Here is a 26,870-nt window from a genome sequence, read left to right as displayed (position 1 = left end):
TGAAAGCAAATGACGGGGCCTCTATGCTGTATTGGAACGAGGGGAGTGCCTCCATCTGCATACCGTGCATGCCAAACCAAATGCCTACCTGTGCATGCCAGCACTCTGTATCTCCCTCAAGTGTCAACGGTCTTGAGGACTCCAGGGCTAGCCGGGGGTATCTATCAAGTGGAAGCTCCCATAGCCTGTGCCAGTATGTCACTGTCTGGAATAGAGCCTCTGTCACTATCGGTCCAACCCCCATCTCTGCCCGCACAATCTCATGTGGCACTAATGGCTTACTCCTAATCATGCATGAGATCATCGCCACTAGGGGCCTCTCCATCGGCTTCCACCCATCACATACCTCCTCTATATCTGTCTCGGCCGGCTCTCTCCTCTGTCTCTTCCTGTGGTATAAGCATTGCCTCTCTAGCGAGCCAAGGGCTGCATATCCCCTCATCAATCTAGCTTCAGCCACCTTCCACATCGAGAACTGAGGTCCAACAAAAGTGATCCCAAGGTATACATATGAGGTAACATACTCCACAGGCTCTCCACTGTATGTAAACTGTATTGCAGATCTACTTATCCACTGTGAGGAGGTGTTAAAGAGCATGACCTTGGTCTTTCCAAGGTTCACAGTGAGGTCCCGGTCCTCACAAAAGGCTTTTCAAGCTCCTATCGCATGGTGTTCATCTCTGTCCTTATGTGAAGCTGTATCTCCTCATAAAGGGCCTCATCTCATTGGGCCATCTTTGCAAGCCTTCATGAGCCAGGGGACATGATTCCTTCCCTCACTCTTCTGCGGTAGGCATTTGGTGCCTTCGTGGGGGTGTGAAAGGTTGTCTCACCATCCTCTTCTCCCTCCAGGGGTTGAGACATGTTTTCCCCTAGTTGCTGCCTTGGGGGCCTGAGCAAGGGTCGGTGGGAAAAGGGAGGGCAACTACCTGCGCACAAATCAGAGCAGAGAGGCGGGCAGAGGTGCGCACAGAGCAGCGAGACAGGCGACTGCCTGCGCACAAATCAGAGCAGCGAGGCGGGCAGAGGTGCGCACATAGCAGCGAGGCGGGCGACTGCCTGCACACAAATCAGAGCAGCGAGGGGGGCGACTGGGTGCGCATAGAGCAGAGGCGCACAGGTCAGCTCAGCAGGAGCACAGGTCATCTCAGCAGGTGCACTTCTCAAAGAGAGAGAGAGAGAGAGAGAGGGGGGGGGCAGGTGGGTGCGAGAGAAATGAAATGAAATGAAATGTTATATTAATGTCTTCAAAAGGCCAAAGTGACCTATGAGACCAAAGTTACAACCATGTGACATCTGATACACTGTCTGGAAAAGAAAAGAGATAGCCCCACAATACATCTGTAGAGGGGAAGCTAATGCTACTAGTCAAAATGGGGTACATGAGTACATGGATACCTGAATACATGAATATGGGGGAGTACAAAAGTGACAATGAGTACAACAGTATATGGCTGGAGTCGTAATCATCCTAAGAGCTCTAGCATGGGTCTCTGCCGGATGGCCTGGATATCTGCCATAGTGAGATACCTCCTCGCAATGATGCTCTGAATCCTCTGGTGTAGGCACCGTCTCCGATGTGAGGATCCATGAACCCTCGGGTGTCTAGATCTGCCCAACTGGATAGCTCTCTCAACTAGAGTCCCTCGTATAATTCGCTCTTCCAAGTAGAAGAACGACGCACATAATGCAATCTGATTTTGTTGGTTCCACAATATCGCATTGTTCTTCAATCAACTGACTGTTGCCAGCACATCAAACGTGGCCAGTGCTCATGCACCCAGTATGCTTTTCTTGCACCTTGACCCTTGTGCGTAGCACCTTTTCCCAAGGTTTACTATGAGATCCTGTTGTGCACAAAAGTCTTGTAATGTGTCAAGATGCCTCTGGAGAGCCTCTAGAGAATCCACAATAAGCACAATGTCATCAGCATAAAGTGGTATTGAAACAAAGATGCCTACTAGTCATACGCCTCCTCCCCCTCCTCTATCAATGAAGGCCAAAATCTCATCAATGTAGAGGCCAAAGAGAGTGGAAGACAGTGGGCATCCTTGCTTCACTCCAATGGTACTAGAGATCTCCTCTAATAATCCTCCTCGGCATCTCACCCACCCTATGGACCAACTCATATAATGCAATGATCCCCTCGATCATGTTTGATGGTACCCCCAAATCTTGGAGTCTCTGCAGTAATCTGGCTCGAGAGACCATATCAAAAGCTTTGCGGAAATCCACAAAGCAGCAATAAACTTGTCAGTGTCGTGCTCTAGCCTCCTAAGTGATGGTTCGCAGGGTGAAGATGTGATCCAAAGTGGAGAATGACCTACGGAAGCCTGCTTGCCCTGAAGCTATGTGCCCATGTCTCTCTGCTAGTGTGCTAAGCTCCATCTCAAGTGCTCACCCATAAAGTTTGGCCAGTGTGTGGCCAATCATAAAAGTCTTGTTTATGGATGGGTGTGATGATATGGGCTGTCCAATAGTCACAAGGGACGGGGGACGGCCATAAGTAGAGAACGGGGACGGGGAAGGGAACGGCACTCGAAAAATACTTTTTTTTTAAAAAAAATTTCTACTCTACACTTATTCTACTTTGGAAGTACATCAAAATGAGCACAAATTTACACTAAAATGGTAAGCTTTTGAGTCATATTAATAATTAAGTAGATACAAAATGAGTCATGACTCAAGAGTCAGGAGTCGGGACTAAGCCTTAAGGAGGCAGAATACATGGACGGACTCAAATGAGTCAATGACAAAAAAGTGCTGAAGACTAGAGGCTAGAGGCTAGAGCTAAGTAGTAAGGCCCATGAATCATGATCCATGAATGATCATCCACGTGAAGTGCTCGCCTCATGGTCATGGGTAGCTTGTGCCAAAGAAGCATCAAGCTCATCCTCAGTCTCATCCTCACTGGCATGCTGCTCCTGCACCTCATCCTCTTGTTGCTCTTCTTGTTGACTCATCTCCCACTCGGTGAAGGAATCTGCCTTCTTGGTCACGCTCTTGCAAAGCATTCGCAAGTTCACGCTGACGAAGACAAGGTCATTGGCACGCTCTACCCCGAGTCGGTTCCTCTTCCTAGAGGCAATGTGGCTGTAGGTACTCCAAAGTTGCTCCAAGCAAGAGGAGCTGACGGCGTGGCTAAGTATGCGGATGGCAAGCTGCTGCAGCTCCGATCCGTCTGAACCAAAGTCCTCCCACCATAGAGCAACACCAACTTTGGAGCGGTCAACCTGTGCATCATGACAGCCATAGGAGCCATGAAATGACCTGTACATCGAAAGCTGGTCCCTGATCTTGCGCCTAACCGATGCATCAGGCACAAGACGATCCAAGATGATCCTCCATCCAGCGCTCACCTCCCGGTCGCTCTCCTGCTTGTTGCCTTGGAATTATGGGTCCACCACATAAGCTGCTGCATGCAATGGAGAGTAGTAGGAATTCCACCTTCCTAGACACAAGGCATGGATCTCCTCGTATCTGTCTTTGTCAGACACAAAGTCTTTCAACTTCTCTATCATGCGATCCATGGCCTCGTAGACCTTGCCTATGCATGGTTGCATAGCGTCTACAATCCTCAATAGGTGGACTATGGGCCTCACCATAGCATCTGTGGTCTTCACACGCTCCCACCAAGAGGCGTCATCCGCCCGTAGCCTACACTCTTGGCCAGTGTTTGTATGGGACTCTTGCATGGCGACAAACTCGTCGCTAAGGAAAAGCCCCCTCAAAGCACCGCTACAATCCTTCAACCGGCCCAACATGAGAAAGTTGTAAGCAAACCGAGTGTCGGAATATTTGAGGAGAGAGAGACAGGACCTCTTGTTGAACTCATGCCGAAGTCTTTGGTGGTTGAGGACAAAGGAGACCATGGTGTTGGCCTCCTCAATGAGCGGGCTGATCCATGGTAATGCCCCGACATCCTTGAGGAGGTTGTTTAGGCAATGAGCCATACAAAAGGACACCGTGACATGTCCATACATACCTTGGAGAATAGCTCCCGCCACCATATTGGAAGGCTCCCCATCCGCAACAAAGCCCACTACATGCTCGGGGCCAACGATCTCCATGGTGGTAGCCCACTCCGCCGCAAGCACATCCGCGCTCTTCCCAATGCCGGATGCATCATGAGATGAGATGAAGTACATCTCTCTGCAGGAATATGCAACCATGCCGTGAATACTCCTCTTGCGGGTGTCACTCCATCCATCCACAATGAGGGAGACTCCGTTCCTCTCCCATTGCCGCTTTGTGTTGTCGGCCGCTTGCTCTACAATGCGCTTCTCCTTCTCGAGCAATGTAGTGCACAAGCTCTCGGATGAGGGGGGCATATAGGTTGAGCCATACTCCCCAATCTTCTTAACCATGACCTTGAAGTATTCCGACCTATTCAAGAAAGTAATTTACTAATGAGAAGGGGACTAGGATGATGAAAACATGAATGATGAATTGGCAATGATCGATTGCACTTACCTAGCCGCTTGAAAGGAAATGTGGTCGTGGAAGAAGAAGCGGGCCACCGCCATATCCACCTCCTCCTTCAACTTGGGGTTCCAATTCTCCCCAAGTGTAGATTGTCGTCGTGGGCCACGTAATGATTGAGAGGCCGTGGAGATGGAGGGTGCCGGCGTCGTGGATGGAGTAACTCCATTGTAGAGACTTGAGTTCCTCTCCCCACCGTCGCGGGATCCACGGCCACTCGTGGTGTCCTTCTTGTCGCTTCGACCGCTTCATAGACACTAAGCTTGTCAAGAAGTTCCCGTCTCTTCTCGGGCGTGACATTCGTACAAAACCTCACCTCATGCCCACTCTCATGCAAGAGGTGGGCTCGCACTTTGTCGGCGCCACCCGTTTGCCGGTACGGGCAAAGCTTGCATACCCATGGCCGAGAACCGCCTCCATGAGCGGATGGGGTGTAGTTAACCTCCTCCCACCATGTCCATCCCGTTGTCCTTCTACGAGAAGCCCCAGCACGTGAGGAGGATGCCATGGTTGAAGATGGCTTGACTCTTGAGCCTTGAGGAATGAGAGAGGAGAGGTGAGAGAGAGAAAGAAAGAAAGAAAGTTATATTAATGTCCACGGGAGGCCGAATCCGACCTATGGGACAGATCAGGTACATCCATTTACATTCCACTCTAGGTATCGATGCCAGAGAGGCATAAAACTGGAAAAAAATAACTCAAAATGAACTCTTAAGACTCTTAAGAGTTTAAATTACAATGGGTTCTATTGCATCTAGTTCGAAATTGAGGTTCAAAATAAAAATAGCTATATTTCATCCATGGATGGATTTGCGAGAGAGAGAGAGAGAGAGAGAGAGAGAGAGAGAGAGAGAGTCTAGATTCTAGAATCTAGATAGTAGGGCGGCGGCCCGCGGGCCTTGTGTGAAAGCCTAGAGGCTTGGAACTTGGAAGTTGGAAGCTAGAAGAAGCTTGAAAGCTTGAGCCTTGAGAGTTGTGTGTGCTTGTAGCCTTGTAGAGGCTTGTTCTTATATAGATAGGCAAAAGAGAGAGAGGAAAGCCTCAAGGGCAAGAGAGAGAGAGAGGGCCAAGCCTCAAAGGCTCCAGGCTCAAGGGCCAAGGCCCAAGGCCAAGCCAACAGCTATAAACGGCTAGAAACGGCAAGCGCAACGGCCAAAAACGGCGAGCGCAACGGCCAAAAACGGCCAGCAAACGGCTCTCTGCCGTCCCCTCACAAAGCCGTCCCCCACCGGCGTCCCTGTCCCTGCGGCGTCCCCGTCCCCGTCCCCTGTGAGTGACACGTCGTGGGGGACGTCCGTCCGTCCCCGTCGCTGTTCCGTCCCAATTCGCCGTCCCGCGTTCCAAGCAGCCGTCCCCTCCGTCCCCTATGACTATGGGCTGTCCAAGTAGGTGGGAAGAGCCCAGTTGAACATATGGGCTAGGAGGCATGCCAGAGTCTCCCCCGCTGGGAAATGTGCTCTGCCAAGAGGCCCTCGTGGTCCTGCGATCTACCGTTTTTGAGTCTCCAGATGGCTCGGGCCACCATGGCAGGTGTGGAAAAGGTGATGTGATGGGATATGAATGTGATAGTGGTGGGATGAGGGGCTGATCTGGTACTTCGTACACAGATCATGCATATGTGTGCCATATGGATGGAGATGTGATGGGTGTAGGTGGGCCAGAGAGTGATTTGTTGGATTATATCATCTCCAAATGGTCTACATCACCATTTTCATGCTTGTATTGGCCATTTATGAGGCCCTGCATTGGCATATCTTAGCAGATATTATTCAGCATTTTTCTACCATTTTTTAGGTATTTTTCAGCATTTATATAGCATTTTATGCTACTGTACTGCTGTCGGCCTACTACAACTGGCCGCCCAGCATATGGGGGAGTATATAAGGGCTGACCCCCCTTTCCCCCAGTTCGTCTCATTTTTCAGCATTCACTTGAGATCATTCACAGCAATAAACATCAGTTTCCAGCATTTACAAATGCTAGTGATCTTTTACCTCTTCCACGTCCAGCTCCTCCTCCCCCTGCTGCAACCCCGGTGCCAGCTGCTCCTTCACAGTCACCCATTCCCGTTGCATCAGCTTCTGCAGCTCCCAGTCCCTCTACGAGTCCAGCTTTGACTCCGGGATTACCCTCACCAGTGCTTCCTTCATCACCACTTCCAACATCATCATCGGATGAGTCCTCTATTGCAGCTGGATCTTCTTCACGCTTTGAGAGGAAGGCTGGCCTACCTCGGTGGGTTCAGCAACTCTTTATAGATTCTAGTCTCATTGATGCACAGTTCGATAACCAGATCTCTACCATCACCCCTAGACCTCGCCGTTCATCTCGAGCTTCCACATCTCATCACACAGTGAATTATGCTCTCATGAGTTCTCTCTAGGAGATCGATGAGCTTGAGAGTCCAGAGGAGGCTCTTTCACACAGCCGTAGTGGCGGCAAGCCATGGAAGCAGAGATGGCCTCTATTGAGAGGAATAACACTTGGTCTTTGGTGCCACGGCCTTTACATCGTCGTGTTATTGGTGTGAAATGGATTTTCAGAATTGTCAAGTCTTGATCCCCCTCCATATGGGAAGCAAGTAAGGCCATTTGAAGTGGGCTAACCAGACATCCCAACATAGATAAGTAGCTCATGCATGACCCCCATGTCTAGAAAGTGTTTGCATATGTAGTAATACATCTTGCATCCACATGGCACAAACACGCGCGTGCGCGCACACACACACACACACACACACCAGCAATTAAGACTAAACACGCATTTGAATTGGGGAAAAAAAAACAAGCAATCTTCCCTCACACATCTTGGAATGCAAGTTTGGCCTGCCTCCACACACAACAAGCCGAAAAGTGAGGATGCCACCCAAGGCAATGGGGTTACGAAGACGCCTGAGAAACATGTCTTTTGAGAGGGGGTGTGTTGTTTCCTCTGCATGTCTAAGGAAAACATCTTAACTCCCTTTTGGTGCCAGATGGGATTTCCTGAGGAGTGGGTCCAAGGTGTTTCTGGGTTATACTTGGCTTCACACAACCAGGTTCTCATTCAGGGAGCCAGAGGCAACAGATGTCCGCTTTCTCCCTCAGTCAGGCAGGGATGTCCACTAGCACCTTATCTATTTTTGTTTGTTGCCGAGGCCATGAGTAGTTTTCAAGAGACAGCTCTCAAGGGACTGCATCTTCCCATCTGTGCGCAGGAGAAGCTGCTTGATTCAAAGTGCGCAGGAGAAGCTGCTTGATTCAAAGTGCCAATGACACAATAGCATGCCTTTCCGGAGATGAGGGGAACTAGCATCATCTAGAGCACAGATCAACTAGCACAAGTCTTGTGGATTCTAAGTTGGCTCATCGCCCGCCCCAACTTGGAGTTCAGTTGAGGCTTTTCAGTGGATCCTGAGTGGCACTCTAGTAATTCGTTATCTTGGATGCCACGTGGGTATAACTCCCCAAAGCAGCAACTAGCCCCTCTTCTTCTGAGCATTCGGAAGAAGCTATTATACTGGAGTTCAGCCAGGCTTTCCTTAGCTGGCCAGATCGTGGTGGCAAACCAGGTTCTTCTCACCACCATGTAGTACATCACCTCCTATTGGGCCTTCTCATGGGCTTGCATTGGTCAAGTTCAAGGTTGATCCGCAACTATCTTTGGGGTTGATGATGCCCAGGCCAAGGTGGCCTAGAGAGAGAGATCATTCAACCACAACGCAAGGGGGACCGGGGCATCATCGACCCCTCCATTCAGAGCCGCACCCTTTTGGGCAAGTTGATAGTTCGTGGCCTTTCGAGCGGTGAGCCTTGGAAGGACTTCCTCCTGGCTAGGATCTCCATCCCGCACCCCAGTTTTGGGAGGCCCTTGGCCTCAAAGTACGAGATGGATCTTCACGGAGATACGACCTCGTGACTTTAGCCCTGCATTTGAGGACAGATTTGCAGCCAGCATCTCAGGCCGGCAGTCCACTCCAGTTGCATCCGAGGAGCACCTCCGACAGCCTCTAATCTGGAACCCCCTAGTCCGTTTGCCCAATGGTCACATGCTAGAGGCTCACCCACACGTATCGTGGGGAGCTTTGAGTATGGGTCCCGCTCAATCACTTGGAGATTGGATTATTTTCAGATAGCTGCCCCCGAAGGCCCAGGAGAGGAGCCTCACTGGGATACGAGATAGGGACAGATTTAGCCTCGACATCACCCCCCCCCCCCCCCCCCGGAGTGGCTGAGCCCGATCCTGGACCCTCCCCCCCATCAATGGTTGTGAGTGTTCACCAAGCATGACATACCTTTGGCTGTCCATGGCATTGATGAGAGCTCCACCTCACCTTCTCTATCATACCTCATGGCAGACTTGAGAGAGTAGAGGCCCCTATGGAGGATTTCAGTGGATGCACCTTCAAGAGGGTGAGGGTGATTGGTTTCCATGCACATGAGTGGCACATAGACCCTCCACCGGCCAAGGTGGCCAAAGCAAGATTCTGGCATTTGTGGATTTGAGAGGGTCCTCCTCTCAAACGACTCCAGTGGGACCCAAGGGAGTGGACATGGCATGATCCAAATGACAGTGCGGAGACTCCCGGTACCCCCTTCTTTGCCTACAACACATGGCTTGGCCACAAGATTCAAATGCCAGAGGTTGAGGGCAGCCCGATAGCGGCAGGACACTAGCACTCTCGAGGCCTCATTCCTAGTTTCTCACGGATTTCTGAAAGAGGCTGTGGAACTTGGCTGACCATAGGAGGTAGGCCAACACTCTGTTCGAGGTGTGGCCATCTCTAGGAGTCCCAGCTGCATTGTCTTTGGAATTGCCCAAAGGCCCGGCAGGTTTGGTAGTGGATTCTCTGTATCTTCGCTATGGACCGGGCCCTCTTGCAAAGTTACATGGGGCACAGTTGCCTTGGCCCAAAGGCTCAACAGGTTTGGCAACGGATTCTCTGCATCTTCACTATGGACCAGGCCCCTCCCGCATAGTTACACAGGGCACATTTGCCTGGGCCACTGAGGCCGAGGCCGAGGCCGTCATGGCATATAAGGAGGAGGGTGGGGGATTTGCCTTTCGGGTCTCTCACCTTTGTATTCTGCAATGCCAGTCCCAACTCCATCCACTCATGATTGGACTCCAGGTTCTAGCCAGAGATGGGAGATTTGCAGCAGTATTGTTGATCAATGTGGCGAGGCCATCAAGGGCACTCTCACCCCGCCAGTGGAGTCCATCCAGAGCATCTGGCTTGATATCATTCATACCCTCCGTGGATAGTGGGGGAAGCTTCGGGGTGGCTCTGACCGCATGCACAAGCGCTGCAAGGCCTTCTTGAGGATTTGACGTCACAGTCCCTTTCTCACTGACAGCGGTGGTGAGCCCACTTGGCACTATAGACCACCTCTATGGTTGTTTCCTCGTTCCCCCATTGTATGAGATAGCCTTCTCCTTCTAGAGCGGCCGGCCGGAGAAGAAGAGCTTCCTACCCTTTCTTATGTTTCTTGACTCTTGCTTCCTATGCGGAGCCAATTTTGTACCTAGCCATTATGGTTGTTCTGCTTGGTAACTAATAGAAGGATCGAGCGAAGACCCCCTTAGAGGATTTCAGGGGATGCACCTTGCAGAGGGTGAGGGTGATTGGCTTTCATGCACATGAGTGACACATCGACCCCCCACTGGCCAAGGTGGCCAAAGAGAGACTGGCGGTTATGGATTTGGGAGGGCTGGCCTCTCGCGTGTCTTCAGTGGGACCCGAGAGAGTGGACATGGCATGATCCAGAGGACACTGAGGAGACGCCTCACACCTTTTTTGCATACACCACATGGCTAGGCCATAGGATTCACATGTCAGAGGTTGAGGGAACTCCAGCAGCAGCAGCACGACACTAGCAATCCCAGGGGGCCCCGCCGCACTTTCTATCAGATTTTTGGAACCGGCTGTGGGATAGTTTTCGGCCATGGAAGATCACTCTCTTCATGTGGTGGCAGTTGGCACTTGGTTGGCCATTGGGGGTAGACCAGCATTATGTCCGAAGTGTGGCCATCCCAGGAGTCTCAGCATCATTGTCTTTGCGATTGCCCAAAGGCTCAGCAAGTTTGGCAGTAGATCCTACGCATTTTCAATATGGATCCGGCCCCTACCCGCATCATTACGTGGGGCACAATTGCTTGGGCCACTAAGGCCGCGGTTGTCATGCCATATGAGGAGGAGGGTGGGGGACTAGCCCTTCAGGTCTCTCACCTTAGTATTTCTGCAGTGCCAGTTCCAACTCCACCTACAGGTCGCTGGACTCCAGGTTCTAGCCAAAGATGGGAGATTTGCAACCAAATGGCTGCGTGGCACATTTGGAGAGCTCGATGCAGCGAAGCCATTCAAGGCACCCTCACCCCGCCAGCGGAGTCTATCAAGAGCATCTGGCTCAATATCATTCATACCCTCCGTGGTCAATGGGGGCAGCTTCAGGGTGGCTCAGACTGCATGCGGAAGCACTGGGAGACCTTCCTCAAGATCTGGCATTACGGTGATAGTGATGGGGAGCCCACTTGGCACTATAGACCACCTGTGTGGTCTTTTGCCCCTCCCCCGATAGCCTTCTCCTCCTAGAGCGGCCAGCCAGAGGAGAAGAGCATCCTCCCCTTTTATGCATCTCGACTCTCGCTTCCCATTTGGGGGCGAGTTTGTACTTAGCCATTATGGCAGTTTTCTCGGTAACTAATAGAAGGATCTTTTACCCAAAAAAAAAAAAACTATTACAACCAAATAAGAACAGTTCAATTCATGTAAGGACTAGTGCCATGAGATTGATATGATGGTGTACCTGTAAAGAGAAGGATTTCAATACAACTCATTCACCATAACATAGCTGAAAATCCACGTAATAAAGTACAAAAACAAAAGAACTGACCAAGGCAAAAACCTCACACTCCAAATGGTGTAGGTAAACTTGCAGATTCATGCCAGAAATAAAACCATATACCAGCAAATACCTGTTCAAAGCCCAAAGTTACTAACTACATGGTCTCAAGAAGCTGTTGATTAACTCTAAACAATAGAAACAGCTCTTCAAAACATCCAAGACCTTTAGGAGGTTTCGGCACTACTCTTGGCTTACCTGTAAACAAAACTTGCACCATCCAGGAAGTCCATAGTTGTGCTTTCTGATAAGACCTAGGATGTCATCAAGCAGTCCAATGGCTCCAAATAGAAGTGTTGCTGCTATCAATCCATTGAGCTGTACAGAGGTAAAATGCGTGGCAACTGCAGCTATGGTGACTCCAACAGGTATAAAGATTAAGCCTCCCATTGTTGGAGTACCAACCTTGGAAAAATGGGCAGAAGGACCTTCTTTCCTAAATATTTGGTAAGCTTTCAACTTTCTTAGAAAAGGGATACACATGCAACCAAGCATTGTAGTCATGGCTGCTGATACCAAGAAAAGAAATGTGTAGCTTCCTGTAATCATTTGATGAAATTGAAATCTGTCAATCTGAAACACTTTCAGCAGGGTCTGGTGTGACTTGATTAGCTTCACAAAGTCCAATGAAAGCACTATCCCAATCAAAAATGAAAAGAGTACAGAGGTTGTGATGGTCTCTGCAACCTGCCACAATGTCAGTAAAAGATATCTTATGTTTCTCAATCACACAGAAAGCACACTTCACAGCCACTTTCATTGCTAATTAGATAGAGCCACACTGTTCTGAACATCTGAATTCTCCGAGAAACACATGTATTAATTCCTTACTGCATCGCTTCTGCCCTCAATCTTACTCTTTACAGTCACCCTCAGGCCTCACCTCTCCAATGCCCCCACCATTCCCGTTTTTATTCTTGCTCCAGCCCCTTGCTGCTGCTCTTGCTTGGCTAACCCACTTTGATTTGCCTTGACACCCACAAATTATAGAGAAATCTATAGCATTAGAGCATAGGAAGAAGCATTAGCAAGAGGGAATGCTAGAAAACAGTTCAAAGTTTAATTTATGCAATGTGTGGTCTTTTACAAAGTAGAGAAATTGACTTATATACAAACTGATAAGTGGTTGATGGTCTCACCTTTTGATGGGGGGGAGGGTCCTGAGTTGAACCTCCCAAGGCTATACCCGAAGGCACCAAACTGTCTACAGACGGGTTTCTAAACCGCCTATGGGCAGGGGCACTCTACACGCCTACAGGCAGAAAAAAAACTTCACAGATGCAGGACCTCTGACCAGAAAAAAATATATATGGGCGGTTCACACTTGTCCAATGCCCACAGCTTACTTATACCTTAATCTAGAATAAATAAGCCTAATGCACATTATTAGGCATACCCTAGTGGTGTCACGGGCTTCTATGACTACAAATTCCCGTCATTTAACAGACTAGTTTCCGTCATCCAGTCCGGTTCCACTCAGGGAACCCAACTTTGGTTGATGTAGACCCCTAATCCACGTTAATTGTGTTGAATCTGCAATGTGAACACGTCTCGGACACCCAACCCTTGGTGTGATGGCGCCCGTAAGCTTAGATCACCCACATTTGATGTCACGTTGCACACGTGGACATAGCTAATCTCAAGGCTAATCCCTAATTTGGCAGCAAGTGTAGGATAAATAGCCAATGAGGTGATAGCTCAATTGGTGGAGATTTTTGACCAGGAGGTCTTGGGTTCAAAACCCCACATGGTGCTTCCTTGGTGGCTGTCACCAATTGGCCGACCATTTGGTCCATCTCCAGTTTTTGCGTCTCGTTCACTTGAGGCCAGGCCGGTGTCTCGTGTGAAGAGGCCAGTATTTTGCCGACATGGACGGGAGCCAGACTGGTGCCACCCGTGTGTTAGCAGGTTGGTGTCGTATGGACGGGAGCCAGACCAGTGCCACCCGTGTATGACCTGCACTGTGTTCGACCCATGGGACTGTCACGCCATGGAAGAGCCAGTATTCGTGCCGTGTTTTGCCTATGGGACTGTCACACCATAGGGAGACTCGTGCCTGGAACTGTGTCTTACCTATGGGACTGTCACTCCATAGGAAGACCAGGTTTTTATGTTTTTATGTCGTGCCAGTTTTGTGCCGACAGATATTTTGTACTTGTTCCATGAACGGGAGATATGTCCATGTTACTATTTGCACATGCACACATATTTTGCATGTTTGAAACTGTTTTCGCATGACATGTATTTGTGTGTTTGCCTGCTTGACGTGTTACTTACTGAGCGGGGACGCCTGCCAGTGAGTCGTGAAGTCTGCTCTGTATTCTGACGAGTTTTGGTGCATGTGAACAGGTGGTAAGTATGTTACATATGTTGTTTTTATTATTTTATCTCTAACCTCTTATTTTATAAGGTTAGGTGTTCACATTTATTTAAAAGTGGACACCCCCTTTGGGCACCCACTTAGGGGCCAAGGTGGGGAGCCCCACTTTAAGTGAGTGTGGGGGTGGGCATGGTCACCTACCCAAACTCCCCACCCCCATGCAAGCGTGGAGTAAACTCCACTTTCATTTTATTAAAAAAAGGTTCCCTCCTTCAAGCGTGGATCATCACCATCGGCGTGCTCTTCCACCATCCTTCGTAGAAAAAAAGGAAAACGACCAGCGCTTCATCTTTTCGCTCCATCAGGCTGCGCTTGAACATGGGCAAACTGCCTCTGCACTTCTGAATGTGGCTGCACACAGGCTACTCTACCTTCCTTGCAGCAGGCGGCCAAAACAGGCTGCGCATGTTTTTTTTTTGAAGCGGCTGATGTACTGCTGCGCCTAACCCATACAGGCGACTGCTTCTACTCCTCCAACAGACGGCTGTCTCCCCTGCACAGCGGCTGCACTTCCTCCATACAGGTGGCTGCGCCTGTTTTCCAGCAGGCTGCTCTGCCTACATAAAGACGGCTGCCACCACCTGAAGGCTACGCCTCAGCTCTGCTACAGCCGGCTGCTCCTCCATGCCATCTCCTTTTCAGGCTACAGCCAGGCGGCTGTGCACTGCAGCCAGGTGTTACTAAACTGCACACCGAGGCTACTTCTGAAAGTGTGCAACAGTATGTTAACAAATTCTGGAAAGTGTTGCTGGAAGTGACTCCCTTTATGCAAATCACTGAAGTTGAAAGAAAGAGGAAGTTTCGTTCTGGACTGCAACCAGCATATAGATCGGGTATTGAATTGCACCCGAAACATACGTTGCAACAACTTACAGCTTCTGCTCTTGCTACGGAGCAATTGGTGCCCAAGATTAAGCAGGATCAAGGAGGTTCCAAGGGAAAAGACAAGGCTGTCCCAAATCAACAAAAGGGTGGACAGCCACCTAAAAAGAACTTCCGGGAGCCCTACAAGGGTGGTAAAGCTGAAAATAACACATCTAAAGAACAGGGCCCAAGAAAGAACAAATTCGGCTTAACCCCGGAGCAAAGAGAGCAATATGCTAAGGATGGAAAATGCTTTTCTTGTGGTAGCAAAGACCACATGTTTCGGCAATGCCCAGATCGCAAATCAAAGCACGAGGATAAGCACACCAAAGTTACTGTACATGCAGTTCCTGATGTGCAAGGAAATACAGGTCATGATGCAAAAGAGCGTATGGTTTGCAAGGCTTGGGGGCAAATCAAGGATCAGCCCGCACTCTTCATGTTTGATGACTGTGCAACTAATAATTTCATCTCTATGCAAATGGCAGCTGCATTGGGTATTGAGGTCGAGCATATGGGACCTCATATTGAAGCCGAAGCTGCATTTATTCGTAAAGAGGTGCAGGTTACCCCTTTGATAGGGAAGTTGCGTATGCATATCCAGGGCTACCTTGACAATGAGCATTTTCTAGTTGCTCCACTGAATGGATGTGATGTATTGTTGGGCAAGCCGTGGCACCATAGGCTTGAGCCCCGCAAAGACTACAAGTCTAATATGATTTCTTTTATGCATCCCACTTGTATCACACATCCAAATTAATAAAGCAATGAAAAAGAGTCTTTCAGCGTACTTGGTTTTTGGTTCGTGATAGTCTTGTGCCAAATCATCAAAATGTGGATGCTATGTCTAATGATAGGCTGAATTTTCTTAATGCATTCAACGACTGTTTTGCTGACTCGTTGCCAGGTGAATTACCTCCCCAAAGGCATGAAGATCACTGCATAGATCTTGTGCCAGGTAGTTCTCCACCTAACAAACCCGCATACCGAGTGAGTGCTGCACAACAAGAAGAAATCATGAAGCAGGTAAACGAGCTTTTAGAGAAAGGTTTGGTTCAGCCCAATTCCTCACCTGGAATGAAGGGATGTAATGCATGAAAATTATGAGTAATCACCATGTAAACATGATGCCTAAGTGTGTTTAGTCTCTCACCAAGAGAATGGAAATAGCCTTCCACAAGCCAAGAAGCCATGAGCTCCAAGAAACATAAGTTTCCATTTCTAAAAATGATCATCAAAAGTTACAACCATGGTCCAAGTCCCCTCTTTTATACATGGACTTGTCCCATTATTAACCCTATTGAATAAAGTTCCTACTTTATTACAAACCATCCCTTCCCAAAGATTTTGTCCTCAAAATCAATAACATGTACAATCTCAAAGTATGAGACTCTAATGTAATCGATGGGAAGTGGTTAAGAGTTCTCAAGTACATCCAAAGCACATATACAATGAAAATTTGGATGCGTACAAGTCCACAAAGCTTCAAGCCCAAAGTGTATGAGTGGGACTGTTATGACAGCCCTTCTAGTCGATGAAGACCCTTGAAAATCCTTCATTTAGACTCCATATATTGGGCTGAAAATGATATGTACACTCAGCCATATGTAGCCCACATCATAATCCTTCATTAGGATACGCCATGAAGCTTGTTGGAGTAGAAAAATAGGCCCAATAGTAGACCTTCCCAAAGCTGTCCAGAAATTACAGCATGTATACTTCTCCTCATATTACCCAATTTCCTCAAGTAAACCATACCACTTGGTCACGGAAAGTCATCCACAAGTAAACCATGTTGTTGGACATACTCCAATGATTGCCAAGTAGCCTCATCCATGGGTAATTGCTTCCATTTGACAAGGTATTCATCAATATTCCGATTCCTCAACTCTCTTGTCCTCTTACCAATAACCCTCTCCGGCTCATAAATGATCTCACCTTCTTCATTCATGGGTGGAAGCTCTTCCATCTCTTGAGGCAAAGATCCCATAAACCTCTTAAGGTTAGATACATGAAACACATTATGGATCCTTGTCGAAGAAGGCAAATCCAACTTGTAGGCCAAATCACCAACCCTCTTGATAATCAAGTATGGTCCATAATACCTATGAGCCAATTTTGAGTTGGTTACACCTTTGAGAGTGTTATGCCGACTCTTGGGAAGCTTCAATAGCACATAATCACCCTCTTCAAACTCCACATCCCTTCTATGAACATCCGCCTTAGCCTTCATGACATCTTGAGCCTTCTTCATATTGTCCTTGCAAAGTTGAAGAAGCTGTCTCATTCTTTCCAACTCTTCTTTTGCCAATGGATTGACCACTTTGTCTTCACGGAAGGCTATCGATGGCACATGTACTTGATATCCATAGAGAGCCTCAAATGGTGACATGCCAATACTCAAATGCTTGCTTGAATTATGGCAAAATTCAGCAAGATAAAGCCACTCATCCCAAGATGTTTGCATGTCATGACAATAGTGCCTCAAGTACACCTCAAGCCATTTGTTTGTGCACTCCGTTTGCCCATCCGTTTGAGGGTGATAGGCTGTAGATGGAGTGATTTGAGTACCCAAGCTCTCATATAATGACCTCCAAAAAGTCCCCATGAACTTGGTATCTCGATCACAAACTATGTTAAGTGGCAAGCCATGTATCTTGAATACATGTTCCAAAAATTGCTTGGCAATATGAGATGCTCCATAAGTGGTCTTTGAAGCAATGAAATGGGCTGATTTTGTAAGCCTATCAATCACCACAAATATTTGATCCCATCCATGCTTTGTCTTTGGTAGACCCGTGATGAAGTCCATAGAAATGTGAGTCCATTTACCATCCGGAATAGGTAATGGATGAAGTAAACCACTTGGAAGTTGATGGCTATCCTTATTCTTTTGACAAGAAGCACATTCCATCACAAACTTCTTTACATCTCCCCATATGCCTTTCCAATAAAAACTCTTGCTCACTTTGTCATATGTTTTGAGTACACCAAGATGGCCCGAAAGTGGTGAAGAATGCATCTCATGAAGCACCTTTGGTATGTAGAATGAGGTAGGAACCAAATACACCTTATCCTTGTACCACAAGAGACCATTATGAAGCTTGTAATGAGGAAATTCTCCACCATCACCTTGCTGTAATTTTCTGTAAATGTGGGCAGCACCCTCATTGATGAGGTATTCCTCTTGAATTCCCTTGATCCATTCACTATATACCTCCATGATTGAAGTTGTAGCACAAGCCCACATTCTAGACAATGCATCCACCACTACATTGTCCTTCCCGGGTGTGTAAGATATCTCAAAGTCATAACCTTGAAGTGTGGCCAGCCATCTCTTTTGCTTTGGAGAAAGATTTGGTTGGGAGAGGAAAAATTTCAGCACCCTATGATCACTTCTCACCTTGAAATGAGCACCATAAAGATAGTGATGCCACTTCTTGATGGCATGAAGTATGGCTAGCATCTCTTGCTCATAAACATGAAGCCCCATCTCCTTTTCGGTAAGCTTCCTACTTTCAAATGCAATGACTCCATGCTCTTGATACAAAACTGCCCCAATTCCTCTACCACTTGCATCCGCCCTCACATAAAATGTCTTTGCAAAATCCGGACATACAAGTATAGGGGCTGAAGTGAGCAACTCCTTGAGCTCATTGAAGCTCTTGTTGGCAATGGAATCCCAAAAGAAAGCCTCCCTCTTGAGCAAGTCGGTAAGAGGTGCCGCAATGGATGCATAATGTTGCATGAATCTTCTATAGAAAGAAGATAATCCCAAAAATCCTCTCAATTGAGTTGTATTGCTTGGTGTTGGCCACTCTTTGACACATGCCACTTTCTTAGGATCAGCCCTTATGCCATTCTCACCCACCAAGTGTCCAAGATATTCCACTTCATTGACCATGAATGTGCATTTGCTCTCCTTTGCATAAAGCTTGTGCTTCCTCAACACTTCAAACACTTGCTTCACATGACATAAATGTTCCCCTTTGCTCTTGCTATAGATCAAGATGTCATCGAAGAACACTAGCACAAACTTGAAAAGAAGGGGAGCCAATATCCGATTCATCAATGCTTGAAAAGTGGCCGGAGCATTTGTAAGACCAAAGGGCATCACCATGAAGTGAAACAATCCCCTTTCCGTCCTAAATGCTGTCTTCTCTTCATCACCTTCCTTCATCCTTATTTGATGATATCCCGATCTCAAATCAATCTTGGTGAAGAACTTTGCCCCTTTGAGCTCATCAAGAAGATCATCAATGCGAGGTATGGGATACCTATTCTTGATTGTGACCTTGTTCAAGTCACGATAATCAATGCACATGCGAAAGGATCCATCCTTCTTCTTCACCAAGAGAACGGGAGATGCAAATGGAGATTGTGAAGGTTGAATAAGACCCATAGCAAGCAAATCTTGCACTTGCTTAGCCACTTCCTCTCTTTCTACCTTAGACAAACGGTAAGGAGGCTTGTTGACAACCTTTGCATTCGGTTCAAGTACTATGGCATGGTCAATCTCCCTCTTAGGTGGTAGACTCTTTGGCACTTGCAAAATATCTTCATACTCCTTAAGAAGAGTTGCCATTTCCTCATCTATGTGCTGTCCACTGCCTTCCATCCCCTCTTGGGTAACATGTAACACATAGATAGTGCCAAAAGCCTTAATCTCTTTCTTGAGTCGCCTTGGAGTGATCAAAGAGAGCTTCTTAGGTGCATTTGCAGCAAGTACCACTTGTTGCCCATGATGTAGAAAGCTCATGAAACCTTGTTGAAGGTTCATGTGAATGTCACCAAGTGAAGCCAACCAATCACACCCCATGATAATGTCGATGGGACCCATATCCAAAACCACCAAATCACCTTCCCAAGTGTATGAAGAGGATAAAACCACTTTTGTAGAAGGGCAAACCAAGCTAGTCTTCTCACTTTCCCCATTTGCCACTTGCACTTGGAACGTTGTAGGTGTCTTCTTTGTGTTGAGTTTGAGAGAGTTGATGGATTTAGAGTTGATGAAGCTATGAGTGCTCCCGGAATCCACAAGAATATGTGCAACCCTCCCATTGATGGTCCCCACCAACCTTAGTGTGCTTGGGTTCTTGCAACCCGCCAACAACTCTTGTGAGATAGAGCATATGCAAGCTGAAATTTCTGCATTGGTAGGCATGTCTCCATCCACAAGGCTTTCCTTAACTCTACCTCCCGGATCAAACGGAAACTCACCATCCTCCGTGATGAAAGAATGGTCTTCAAGTGACTCCTCATGTGCTTCTTCATTGCAATCCTTCCATTCTTCAATGTCATGAGAGTCATCCTTGTTCTCTTCTTCATCCATGAGGATCATAGTGGCCACAATCTTCTTTGATTTGCACACATGCCCGGGTGACCACCTCTCTTTGCACTTGAAACATAGCCCTTTGCTTCTCAACTCCTCAATCTTTGGATCATCCATTCTTTGAGTCTTCTTGAAGGGTTGAAAGGGCTTCTTCTTCATGAAGTCACTACTCCTTTTGGCATCAAATTGATGTATCCCATTCTTTGGTTGTCCACCCCCAAATGATGTAGGAGTTCTTGGATTAGAGGATGGTAATGTAGAGGTAGGACCTTTCCCAAAATTGTAAGAAGTAGTGGTTGGTTTGAGTGTGTCCTTGGTGAAGGTCATGGGCTGAGACCTCTTGTACTTTGGCTCATAGAGTTCGGCTAACCTCATAGCTTCTTTGAGAGAGCTAGGCCTTTGAGCCGACACATCCGCCTTGATGAAGTGTTCAAGCCCATGCACAAACTTTTTCATCTTCATGTCTTCACTCAAGCCTTCCACGTACATTGAAAGCTTCAAAAATTTCTTGATATAATCTCTCACCATCATCCCCTTTTGAGAAAGTTCATACCATTCTTCATGGTAACGGTCAAGCACTAGGGATGAAATGAAGGCCAAGTTCATCTCCCGCTTCAATCCTTCCCAAGTTGATGGCGTGTTCCCTTGTTTGACCAAGTGCCTCCACCATTGATGTGCATAATCTTCAAGGTGTAAGGAAGCAAATTGTACCATATCACGCTCACTTTTTGGGTAAAGTTGGAAATAAGTGTCAAGCTTAGTAGCCCACTCCTCCAACTCTTGTGGAGATGATCCATCACCTTTGAACTTTGATAGTGAGACTTTGTCTTTGACATCCTTAGAAGCTGTGTAGGATGGGTTGTCATGTTGGGTAGAGGGTTTGAACCTTTGCATCTTCATATACGATTCCATGAATTGCGCAAAGTCTTTGTAGTCCCTCTTGATGTCATTTGGTAACTCCATCCACTTCTCATGAGCATCCCTTTGTCTTTGGGCAAAGGACAATTGGTTCCAATCGAGTACCACCTCTTCATCAATCATGTGCATATTGGAATTAGATGGACCCGAGTGAAAAGAAGAATGAAACATGTCCTTGACAAGGGGCCTCCGTGCATCCGCCATGAATCCAAAAGTAGCATTCTTGGTGGCATGCTCATGCATTACTTTGGGAGAAACCTCTTGTGCCATAGGTAGCTTGCCTTCCCTACGGCCTTCAAAAGCTGTCCCATATTGCTTGCCTGCATGTGAAACACCATGACCACTATCAAATGAAGGTTGGCTCATTGGCCGAGCCACCCTCTCTTCCAAGACTTCCATCCTTGTGGCCATAGTATCAAGTCTATCATTGACCTCCACCCTTGTAGCCATCGTGTCCATCTTCGCATTCATTTGCATCAGCATTTGCATGATCGAATCGATGGGAATGGTATGTGACGCTTGTGGGGTGGGCTTGTGGGCACTTCCAACATTCACTTCTTCATGCACTTCCCTTGAAGTATGCCCACAAGTATCTTCCGGAGCATCTAAGATTACTTGCTCCATAATTGCTTCTCCTCCCTCTACCTCGTCGGGAGTCAAGGTGTTATGCTTTGGTCGCCCTCTTGTCCTCGTTCCCATGGAAAGTATCGGTTTCAAAGATTTGGCTCTAACTTGAGGTAGGGATGTCCGATTGAAGTGGTCTAGAGCTTGTTGGAGAGCTAATGAGGTGTACTAGACCACTATACAAAGACCCTTAAGAGGTGAAAAGTGCTACTATTCTCTGTTTTAGGGTTTACAGGGTTATAGGCTGAAATAGTATTTTGAGCATAACTTGAGCTAGAAATATCCGAATGCAAAACTTCTTAGTTCAAATCGAAGCCCTCGATGAGTACTACGAGCCTATGTGATTAGATCTTGAAGACCTTAAAACCCCTATGACTGAATTAGGGTTTACTGTTTCTGCAAAAACCCTAATTTCTACCCCAAAGAGATAGCGAAACGGAAAGGTTAAGGGCTCGTTGGGTAGCTCTAAGGAAGCACTAAGAGCTCGTATGATCACCTTTAATTCAGTCCAAAAGGTTTGGGACTGAATTAGGGTTTTGTAAATCTGCAATTTTCTTGCCCAAGTGACCCCTTTTGTGCCCCCAATGATCCTTGCTTGTTCCCGCACCTTTGTTAGCACCTTTTGCACTTCCTTTGCATCCCAAGGTCTGCAATTAATGTTTCACCAACCTCAATTGCCATGCATAGTCAAGATTTTGGAAGAATTTCGCCATAGTCTCCTTTGTAAATGGAGCCAAATCTCAACTGAAAATGCAATTTCTGAAATCAAAATACAATGCTCTTTGCATCCCACAATGCCATGAAAGCTCTTATGCAATCTTTGTCCATCAAGGCATTAGCAACATCCACACAATATGATGGAATAGGGGCCCCATTGCCCAAATGCATCCATAAAGTCGATGTGAGGATTGTTGAGGACGCGCGTTGAAGCTTGCCGATCTCCCGGCCAAGCCCTTCTCACCCCTTCACCAAGTTTTCCTCCAAGGTGAAGGTTGAGGCCATTTCTTCACTCCGTGTACCTAATCCCTCTTTGTACCGCTTTTCCAAGGCAATCACGGCACAAAGAGTTCAAGACATTCTCCCCTTGGCCTCTCCAACCAATGCCAAGGTACCCTCACACATTGCTAGATTCTAGAAAACTTGAAGTGGTAGCAATGGTGAGTGTAGGTACAAAAATGATGTGAATGTAATGGAAGAGATCACTTACAAGTATATGGCATGACTCATGCCATTTACAATTTTCTCATGAATCAATATGCATGAATTCATGCTCATTCTCATAACTCCATTCATCAAAACAATCCAACATCAACCATCAAATCACAATGCCCTCACCATGGCATTTGGCATTTGCATAAGCATTTGTAAGACCAAAGTCAAGGCATATGTAATTGCATTCCTAGTGTCCATATGGCCTCAAAATGAGCATGTTTCCGTGGCATGGTATGAGCTTGTCAAATGGCAATCCATAGCATGGATATGGCATATGAATGGTGTATATGATATGTGAATGATGCTTCAATTCCAACCAATGCTACATAGATTTGCCATTAAATGCTTCATTTCTGAAATTTAGGGTTTCTCAATGTAATGAACCCCAATCAACTCCCAAAGCCCCAATGAATGCTTCAAAATTGCTAGAAATTGATGAAGGCACTCACCAATGGCATCCCTTAAGCTTCAATGACTGAAATTTGTTGAAGGAGCTTCATATTGATGAAAAACGTGGCCACTTTTAGCACTGATTTGCAGCCATGTAGAAGGTCAACAATGCTCATGAAAATGGCTTGAAAATGCTAACAAATCATGAGGTAGAGCAAGCATATGCTCCAAGGAAGGCTTATGAAGCAACTAGGCTTCCATTTCCCCATGAAAACGGCGCCGTTCGCCGTCAGGCTGCGCTGAAAATCGCCTTCTTTTCTCCACGATTTGATGAACAAAATTCACATAATGTCTTCATACCTTGCCTCTGATTGATTCCCCCAACTTTGCTTGCCATTTGGTGAAGGTTTGGTTGAGGAAAACCATGGCTAGGGTTGCAGGAAACTCCACAGAAGCAAAAACGTTTTTGGATTAAGTTTCCTAATCACGATTAACCATTTCCCCCAAATTTGGTCCAAACTTTTCAAAAAAATTTGGTCCATACCCCCAGATTTGGTCCAGAAAGGGCAAAAATGGCCAAAATCACTCAAAATCTAAGCAATCTACATGAAATGCTCACCATCCCCATGAGATTAATCAAGATTAGAGAAGATTTGTCAAGAATCACTCAAGGATTACAAGAAAATGAGAAAAAAATTAAAAGAAACTCAAATTTTCAAGCAATTTTTCCCAACAACCCATGCATGCCCATGATCAAAATCAAGAGCTCTGATACCAATTGGAATGAAGGGATGTAATGCATGAAAATTATGAGTAATCACCATGTAAACATGATGCCTAAGTGTGTTTAGTCTCTCACCAAGAGAATGGAAATAGCCTTCCACAAGCCAAGAAGCCATGAGCTCCAAGAAACATAAGTTTCCATTTCTAAAAATGATCATCAAAAGTTACAACCATGGTCCAAGTCCCCTCTTTTATACATGGACTTGTCCCATTATTAACCCTATTGAATAAAGTTCCTACTTTATTACATCACCTTACTGCTCTCCTGTGCTTCTTGTTCAAAAGAAGGACGGATCCTTCCGTATGTGTGTGGACTATAGAGCTTTGAACAAGCTTACCATCAAGAACAGATTCCCAATTCCGCGTATTGATGATATCTTGGATAAGCTTGATGGCTCAGCTTGCTTTAGCAGACTTGATTTGAAGAGTGGTTATCACCAGATACGCGTGGTGCCACAAGATGTCCATAAGACTGCATTCAGGACAGCCTTCGGATTATATGAATTCTTGGTAATGCCTTTTGGTCTCACCAATGCTCCTGCTACTTTTAATCGTATGATGGATAGGATATTCCGACCCCATCGCAAGTTCACAGGAGTCTTCTTTGATGATATCTTGGTTTTCTCCAAGAATGAGCAAGAACACAAAACTCATTTGGTCACAGTGTTCGAAGAGTTGCGGAAGCATAAACTTTTCGTCAATGCCAAGAAAAGTGAGTTTTTCCTTTCAGAGATTCATTATCTGGGACATATTGTATCCAAGGATGGAGTTACAATGGATCCTGCAAAGATATAGACTATTCGGAATTGGCCCGAATTGCAAAACGTACATCAAGTACGTAGTTTTCTGGGATTATGTTCGTATTACAGGCGTTTCATAAGGCATTTCGCCATGATTGCCACTCCTCTACATGATCTCACGAAGAAGAAAACTGCTTTTAAATGGACTTCAAAGGAACAGGATGCTTTCTTGCAGCTCAAGCATGCGATCATATGTGGTCCAGTATTGATTGTTCCTGACTTGCACAAGTCATTCGTGGTTGAATGTGATGCTTGTGGAGATTGCATAGGAGCTGTCCTAAATCAAGAAGGGCATGCAGTTGCATACGAGAGCCGTCGTTTGCATGATGCTGAGCTTCATATGGATATCTATGAGAAAGAGCTCTTGGCTGTAATTCACGCCTTAAAGATTTGGAAACATTACCTTCTTGGGGCTGAATTTGTAGTCAAGACAGATCATCAAAGCTTGAGATACTTTCTATCTCAAACAAAGCTTTCAGAGAAGCAGATGAGAATGGCAAATTTTCTTTCCATGTTTCATTTTCAGATTGTGCATACTCCAGGAAAGAAAAATGTGGTGGTCGATGCACTATCTAGGAGGCCTTATGTTGCTGCAGTCTCTGTGGCCTCTCATGGAGACCTATCTACTATGAGAGATTTGTATCATTTGGATGCTAATTTTTGCCATATATGGACTGATTTGATGGCTGGTCATTCACATGCCTCTTTTGTTATCAACGAGGGTTATCTTATGAAGGATAATTGCCTATGTGTGGTGAAGGATTTGCGTCCAAAGGTTATGGACGAATGTCACGCTCCACCTTATGCTGGTCATAGAGGTATTATGCCTACTACTCGCATGATTCAGAGGTATTTCTTTTGGCCAAGCATGCGTAAAGACATTGAGGCTTATGTGCGTGCATGTATTACTTGCCAAAAGCTTTACCTTATGCTGATCATATGGTAAAGCTTTTTTCTTGCTAATATTTTCAAGCATCATGGTATGCCTAAATCCATTGTTGGGGATAGAGATCCCAGGACTACAAGCCTATTCTGGAGGGCTTTGTTTGATAATATGGGTACTAAGCTTGAGTTTTCATCAGCTTATCATCCCCAAACGGATGGCCAAAGTGAAGCTGCAAATTCAGCTGTGTTGGATTTATTGAAATGTTATGTGGCAGATCAAAAGGCTGCATGGGAGAAGTATCTTCCACTTGTTGAGTTTGCCTACAACAATACAATCCATGCTTCCACAGGAAAGGCTCCGTTTGAGATTATTTATGGCAGAGTGGTCTTGCCACCCATCCTTCATACAAAGGATGAGATTTTTGCAGCTGATGAATATGTTCGTGACTTGGATGTTGCCTTTGGTCAGGTGCGGACAGCCATTGCAAGATCTCAGGATAAGCATAAAATGGCTGCTGACAAGCATAGAAGGGACATGGAAGTCAAAGAAGGTGATTGGGTATTGCTGAAATTTGAGAAGGCTAGGCTTCGCAAGAGGCCAGGACGAGAAGGATCATATCCTAAGCTTTCTCCTCGCTATTATGGACCCTTCAAGGTGATTCACAAGATCAATGAAGTGTCCTACAGGCTTGCTTTACCTAGTCATTGGAAGATTCACAATGCTTTTCACGTGAGTCTATTTCGGAAATATGTGGGGCCAAATCCTGATGAGCCTGTCACAGAAGATCCGCCAGAAATTGACGAGCTTGAGGAGATCCTCCAGCCAGAACAGATTGTTTTTCACAAGGACAGAAAGCTACCTGCAGGAAAGCTTTCCAGGAGATACCTTGTGAAGTTTAAGAATTATTTGCCTATTGATGCCAAGTGGGTAAATGAGGATTATTTTGCAGATTATCCGCAATTGTTGCAGGCATATCTTGAGGCTTTTCAGTTGAGGTCAACTCTTTAGAAGCCCGGGGGGATGTCACCAATTGGCCGACCATTTGGTCCATCTCCAGTTTTTGCGTCTCGTTCACTTGAGGCCAAGCCGGTGTCTCGTGTGAAGAGGCCAGTATTTTGCTGACATGGACGGGAGCCAGACTGGTGCCACCCGTGTGTTAGCAGGTTGGTGTCGTATGGACGGGAGCCAGACCAGTGCCACCCGTGTATGACTTGGACTGTGTTCGACCCATGGGACTGTCACGCCATGGAAGAGCCAGTATTCGTGCCGTGTTTTGCCTATGGGACTGTCACACCATAGGGAGACTCGTGCCTGGAAC

General features: G+C 46.6%; 1 protein-coding gene across 6 annotated transcripts in view; it reads right to left on the bottom strand.

The window, feature by feature from the left end:
- The window catches only part of TRANS11 (translocase 11), a 66,360-nt gene that overhangs the window by 22,726 nt on the left and 16,764 nt on the right, over positions 1-26,870 (bottom strand). For 2 of the 6 annotated variants that reach the window (XM_086810589.1, XM_086810590.1), the window contains exons 3-5: positions 12,247-12,359; positions 11,562-12,050; positions 11,372-11,436 (exon numbers count right to left, since the gene is read on the bottom strand). In XM_086810589.1, the coding sequence (XP_086666715.1) occupies positions 11,372-11,436; positions 11,562-12,050; positions 12,247-12,359 (667 nt within the window). The remainder of the gene's footprint in view (positions 1-11,371; positions 11,437-11,561; positions 12,051-12,246; positions 12,360-26,870) is intronic. The other 4 variants (XM_086810591.1, XM_086810588.1, XM_086810592.1 and 1 more) reach the window with 3 other exon arrangements.

The sequence above is a fragment of the Cibotium barometz genome, chromosome 16, assembly GCF_041138505.1.
Source record: "Cibotium barometz isolate CiBa-2024 chromosome 16, ASM4113850v1, whole genome shotgun sequence".
Lineage (NCBI taxonomy): Eukaryota > Viridiplantae > Streptophyta > Polypodiopsida > Cyatheales > Cibotiaceae > Cibotium > Cibotium barometz.
This window is presented reverse-complemented; position numbering and strand designations above follow the sequence as displayed.